The 7163-nt window shown below is 45.7% G+C and overlaps 1 protein-coding gene across 1 annotated transcript; it reads left to right on the top strand.

The window, feature by feature from the left end:
- Nucleotides 1–417: 417 nt before the first annotated feature.
- LOC311103770 (recoverin-like) lies at nt 418–1552 on the top strand (the record flags this gene model as incomplete). The annotated part of the gene is made up of 3 exons (XM_084145419.1): nt 418–798; nt 1170–1281; nt 1434–1552. 3 exons carry the CDS (start codon nt 418–420, stop codon nt 1550–1552), a joined length of 612 nt encoding a protein of 203 aa, XP_084001545.1.
- Nucleotides 1553–7163: the final 5611 nt, after the last annotated feature.

Raw genomic sequence — 7163 nt, 5'->3', positions numbered from 1 at the left:
TATTAATTTAATGGAAATCATGTAACATCATTACTTTGGCAACAATGGACATATTATATACAGAAATCTCAATCTAATCCTTGGCTAATCTTAAACTGTATTGAGCGGTATTATGCAAAGCTTGATGTCATTGTGCCTGTATGATGTACACACTACTGCCTCATTAGACCCTAGAAAATATGTCAAACTCGTCTGACGTAGTTAGCCTCTTTATCTTCAAGACAGCTTGTCTGGTATTTAAGTAGCGATGACCATAATCCTATTCAGCACATTGTGAAGTGATCAGGGTGAGAAGGAGAGCCAGACCAAGGCAGGAAGGAGCCAACAGGAGGTTTCCTCCAAGTCAGGTGAGAGAGGTAGTACACACAAAACAAGAAAGAGAACAATATCATCCCTTCACCAGTGTGTCTTTGCAGCATGGGGAATTCTAAGAGTGGGGCACTGTCGAAGGAACTTCTGGAGGACCTGAAGTCCAATACTAAGTACAACGAGGCTGAGCTGTGTGTCTGGTACCAGTCCTTCCTCAAAGAATGCCCCACAGGCAGGATCACCAAGGAGCAATTTGAGGGCATCTATGCCAGCTTCTTCCCCAATGCAGACCCTACTGAGTACGCACGGCATGTCTTTAGGAGCTTTGACACCAATGCAGATGGTCAACTGGACTTTAAGGAGTACATTGTGGCCCTACACCTTACCTCCGGAGGCAAGACCCTGCAGAAGCTAGAGTGGGCCTTTGCCCTCTACGACGTGGATGGAAACGGCACCATCAGCAAAAACGAGATTCAAGAGATTGTTAAGGTACAAAAACAAACCGTTTCTCTGCCTCTAGTGTGAAGAAACAGTGGTGGTGGTGGTTACTGAACCACTCAGTATACAAAATGGACATAAACAAAGATCTTAGTTAAAACCAAAAAGTGCAAAAAGATTAATCAAATTAAAAGCAGAACATATATTATTTTTATTTTGGCATATTTCATACATTTGTGAAATTAGTAGGTGAATTGTTTAATATTCTACGTATTCAGTCATCCCGTAAAAATATGATGGGAGAACAATCTTTATGTAGTCTGCATTTCATGAACTGTGCTATATAGTACATGTACTGTATTCAGTATTTAATCTACATTAGAAAGTGACATGTTTTTCCTTATTGTTTGATTGCTTTACAGTCAATATTTAACATGATCCCCGAAGAAGACCAAAAGGACCTGCCTGAAGATGAGAACACACCAGATAAGAGAGCAGACAAAGTCTGGGACTTTTTTGGAAAGAAAGAAGATGGTAAATTTGACTGTGAAGAATTTTCTAAATGTGTTATGACGAGAACTTCTGGCATGAGAGACTACATCTGAGTTTTGCACAATTAGACACATTAAATAAACAACCATAATAATGTTGATTCAGTAATGACCATTTCTATGTTTCCTTTCCAGACAAGATTGCAGAGAGGGAATTCATTCAAGGAGTGATGGACAACAAGGACATCCTACGGTTGATTCAGTTTGATGAGCCCCAGAAAATAAAGGACAAACTGAAGGAGAAGAAACAATAGCTTTCTGACAAAATCATTCTTCTTAATTCTATAAGACTGTTCAAAGCTTTACTGTTTACAAACCCAACTATCCTGCCAGACCTGGGCTCTTTGTGTACTAGACAACATTGGCATACACATTGAAGTACCGCATATTGTGGTGGATGACCTGTTTGTCCATGAGCCACCTGGCCTTTTCTTCCCACTCAAATAACTGTTCCGTACTCTAGAGTTATGGGTATTCTTTTCTATTTCGCAATGAAATAATAGTCTCCAAGATTCTATTGTCTGCTGCTGTGTTCACTTGCATTCATTAGTTTAATAAAGAGAAAGACTCCAGGAAAGGACCCACTGGGCACACACTGGTTGAATCAATGTTGTTTCCATTACATTTAAATTGAATTACTTCGAACCAACGTAGAATAGACGTTGAATTGATGTTTGTGCCCTGTGGAGAGCTCCTTATGAAGGGAATTAGGCTGAAGTTAGCAATCCCTGTCTTACTATCAATCCTATTAGTATGTGAAGGTCAGTTTAGAAAAATCCTGGCAGAGGTTTCTTATTAAGGTAATCAGGTCTATGGACTGTGTCTTATAATGTGCTTAGCAGGACTGAAACCTCATACAATGTACAGTATTCAACTGCTAGATCAAAGGAAGAGGAGTCTTTTTCTTGAATATTGTTGGAATTTTGTTGATGCTGTCAGAGACGGCTGAAAATTATATAATAAAAAACTTTGTGAAAAACGACATTATAAACGGGTTTCCAAAAACGTTAAAAAATATATATATACTGCTATATTTAATCTTTGAGTGAACATGCAGATTGGTCTCTTCAGGTAGCTATGTTTTTAAAGGGATTTAAGTAGAGAAAATTAGTAAATGTGATAAAAATGTTGTTGAAAGATTCAATACATTCTAAAAAAGAGCTATACAGATGTGCTTTCACAAATTGTCTGCCTGGTCCTGAGGGAATGAGATTTTATTCATGGTTGCATTTATATTTACTTTCAATAAACGTTTATTTAAGTGTGTAGAGTTATTATTATGTTTTGAAACATGGTATCACCCTGGATTTTATCGTATAAAACACCCTATGTTGGTTTATATTGTTAAAGATGTCACGATCGTCTACATATGAAGAAGCGGACCAAAGCGCAGCGTTGCGAGTGAACATGATTTATTAATTAACGTACTCACGAAAAACAAAAACAAACAAAGACGATGCGTGAAGTCCAATAAACAGATACACTGGAACATGGAACAATAACCCACAACTAACACAAGAAAACCTACATCTTAAATATGGCTCCCAATCAGAGATAACGAGCCGAACAGCTGACACTCGTTACCTCCGATTGGGAGTCAATGAATACAAACAAGGAAACACAACACCAACCTAGAAATAGACACAACAGAACTCCTCACCTAGAAATAAACGTGACAGACCTGCAAACATAAAATACACCCAAAACCCAACAAACAACATACACCCTGGCTCAAATACACAAGTCCTGGAGCCAGAGTGTGACAGTACCCCCCCCTAAAGGTGCGAACTCCGGGCGCACCAGCATACAGTCTAGGGGAGGGTCTGGGTGGGCGTCTGTCCACGGTGGCGGTTCTGCTTCTGGTCGTGGTCCCCATCCCACCTTAGTCACTCTCCGCTTCCGTCCTCCCTTCCTCATGACCACCCCCCAACTCAACCCCACTGGATTAAGGGGCGGCACCTGACTACGGGACAGTACCGGACTAAGGGGCAGCACCGGACTAAGGGGCAGCACCGGGATAAGGGGCAGCACCGGGACAAGGGGCAGCACCGGACTACGGGGCAGTACCGGACTAAAGGGCAGTACCGGGCTAAGAGGCAGTACCGGACTACGGGTCAGCACCGGGCTAAGGGGCGGCACCGGACTCAGGGGCAGCACCGGACTAAGGGGCAGCACCGGGCTGAAGGGCAGTACAGGACTAAGGGGCAGCACCGGGCTAAGGGGCAGTACCTGACTAGATGGCGGATCCTGGCTGGCTGGCTCTGGCGGATCCTGGCGGGACGGCTCTGGCGGATCCTGGCGGGACGACTCTGGCGGATCCTGGCGGGACGGCTCTGGCGGATCCTGGCTGGACGGCTCTGGCGGATCCTGGCGGGACGGCTCTGGCGGATCCTGGCGGGACGGCTCTGGCGGATCCAGGCTGGACGGCTCTGGCGGATCCAGGCGGGACGGCTCTGGCGGATCCTGGCGGGACGGCTCTGGCGGATCCGGGCTGACCGGCTCTGGCGGATCCTGGCTGGCCGGCTCTGGCTGATCCTGGCTGGACGGCTCTGGCGGATCCTGGCAGGACGGCTCTGGCGAATCCGGGCTGACCGGCTCTGGCGGATCCTGGCTGGCCGGCTCTGGCTGATCCTGGCTGGACGGCTCTGGCGGATCCTGGCTGGCCGACGGATCTGGCTGCTCATGGCTGACTGACGGATCTGGCTGCTCATGGCTGGCTGACGGATCTGGCTGCTCATGGCTGGCTGACGGATCTGGCTGCTCATGGCTGGCTGACGGGTCTGGCTGCTCATGGCTGGCTGACGGGTCTGGCTGCTCATGGCTGGCTGACGGGTCTGGCTGCTCATGGCTGGCTGACGGATCTGGCTGCTCATGGCTGGCTGACGGGTCTGGCTGCTCATGGCTGGCTGACGGATCTGGCTGCTCATGGCTGGCTGACGGATCTGGCTGCTCATGGCTGGCTGACGGATCTGGTTGCTCATGGCTGGCTGACGGGTCTGGCTGCTCATGGCTGGCTGACGGGTCTGGCTGCTCATGGCTGGTTGACAGATCTGGCTGCTCATGGCTGGCTGATGGTGCTGGCTGGGAGGCTGGCGGTGGAGGCGGACCCCAGCCTCGGATAGCAGTCATCACCTCCAGCAGGGCGGCTCCCATCTGCAGGATCTGCTCTTTCTGGTCCCGAACCTGAGCTTCCAGTCTAGTATGGGCTGCGCCGGCTCCTGCTGATTCCATAGCAGGTGTCTGATTCTGTCTGGCGGACGGCTCTGCAGGCTCATGGCAGACGGACGGCTTTGCAGGCTCAGTACAGACGGGCGGCTTATGCAGCGCTTGGCAGACGGGCAGTTCAGACGTCCTAGGACAGACGGCAGACTCTGGCCGGCTGGCGACGCACATCGTGGACCTGGTGCGTGGAGTAGGAACAGACCGGCCCGTACCGGGAACACCCACCACTGGCCTTAACTGGGGATCAAGAACGGACCGGACCAGACTGGGAACACACTTCAGTCTCTCATGCCGTGCCACAACAACTTCCCCCTTTCCACTCGCCAATGGCTCCCGTAATCCGAATGCCTTCTCTCCAGCTCTACCTGTGGCAGCCTCCTGCTGCCCAGGCGCCCAAGCCATGTGCCCCCCCCCAAAAAATTTTTGGGGAGTAACCACGGGCTTCCAGCCTCGACTCCGCGCTGCCTCCTCGTACCACCTCCTCTCGGCTGCAGCCGCCTCCAGCTCTTCACGAGGGCGGTGATATTCCTCCATTTGTGGCCAAGGACCCTTTCCAGCCCGTATCTCCTCCCATGTCCATGAATCCGTTGGAGGTAGGTCCTGTTGCCGCTTGTTACGCTGCTTGGTCCTCTTTTGGTGGGTTATTCTGTCACGATCGTCTACATATGAAGAAGCGGACCAAAGCGCAGCGTTGCGAGTGAACATGATTTATTAATTAACGTACTCACGAAAAACAAAACAAACAAAGACGATGCGTGAAGTCCAATAAACAGATACACTGGAACATGGAACAATAACCCACAACTAACACAAGAAAACCTACATCTTAAATATGGCTCCCAATCAGAGATAACGAGCCGAACAGCTGACACTCGTTACCTCCGATTGGGAGTCAATGAATACAAACAAGGAAACACAACACCAACCTAGAAATAGACACAACAGAACTCCTCACCTAGAAATAAACGTGACAGACCTGCAAACATAAAATACACCCAAAACCCAACAAACAACATACACCCTGGCTCAAATACACAAGTCCTGGAGCCAGAGTGTGACAAAAGAGACATACTATAGTATCAAATACAATAACTGTCTTTGTTTACAGGACCAATAGTAAACATATAACTAAATTACCATAATTGCAATCTAAGAGAATGGCTCAATAGTGTTGATGAGATAAGATTGAGGAGCAGCCTCAAACTATGAGAATAGAAAGGTTCAGAACTTTTGTGAAACGTCACAGCACAGTTGAAAAATATATGGCAAGTAGAAATCAAAAATAAAGATAGATGGGAGGGGATAGATGAGAGGGGTTGAAGGTAGCTGACGGGTGGGACTCAGGAAGAGGGATAACTAAGGTACAATGTAGCATGCCCGTAAAATGTATATGCATAAGCTGGAAGTAGAAGTCTAAGTATTGTTGTCCATTAGTTTACTCCAATTAGGGGAGGGTGGAATGGTTAGGGGAAAATAATAAAGAAGAAAAAATATATATATTGGAAATGATGCAAACAAATACATTGATAGAACCCACAATCTATCTGCAATATTAAAGATGATCTACCCCCTTAAAAAAAAAAGGATTGAGGAGCAGCCTGCTCCATACATTACACACGTGAAATAATTAATTACAGAACATGTGCTTTAACTCCAATCACATCTGTCATCTTGGCACTGAACCTGTCCAAGCTATAAGGTCAGAAACACAGGGCTTGCCTCATTATCTCTCTAAAGCCTGATTTGGCTCCCAGTAATGCATGGCCTGGTTTGATGTCAGTATTCCCCCACCTGGCCTATCTCCCTGTATCTCACTGGCCAATCCACAGACGGTCGGAGGGGAGGGGATTGACTCTAAAAGCCGGGGCAAAAGGCTGAGTTTCATCTGCTTATTGGGATGAATCCAATTCATTTAAACATGTCCCAGAACTTGAAGTAAGCCATACGTAAGCCAGTATATGATAATGAAACAAAACCCTTTTAAGTCTTGTCAAATCGTATTTCCAAGGAAACTATTTATTGTAGACACAGCATTCTACAGTATATTGTCTGGACAATGGTCACCAATGATTTGACATTTCTTTAAAGATTGGAAACATTTGAATTGATGTACATGAGAAATGGAAATCAGTAACCAAAAGGCAATTAAATCAACATTAACATTACTACAAAATCACTGATTTAGTTAAGTACATTAACTTCTAACGTAAGAACTTTACCATAAAACATATAATATACAACATTGACACATACTGTAGCAGGATAAGTTATACAACAAGTACAACATTTCAATCGGTAGTAGTTTGGGATAGAATAATGCAAATCAAAATCATGCTGAATCTGATTTGATTTTAAAAAATCATTTGAATGGTATTTTCATATTTTCTCATATAAAAATAATGCGGATAAGGCATGTATATACTGAATAGATTTTGTACCGGTAAACTTTTCTCTGTATGCATGTCTTGTCATCGTGAATGTATTATCCAGATTTGAATTTGAAAGGAATGATAGTTTGAGGAGATGGTCCAATAACACAATAAATCCCTTCTCTGTTATACTTCCAGAATAACTAACCCACAGCAAAATACAGACAGACAGACAGACAGACAGACTAACAGACAGACACACAAACATGCAGTC

Source organism: Coregonus lavaretus (assembly GCF_964263955.1).
Source record: "Coregonus lavaretus genome assembly, chromosome: 28".
Lineage (NCBI taxonomy): Eukaryota > Metazoa > Chordata > Actinopteri > Salmoniformes > Salmonidae > Coregonus > Coregonus lavaretus.
Note: the sequence above shows the minus strand (reverse complement) of the source record. Positions and strands in the feature narration are given on the sequence as shown.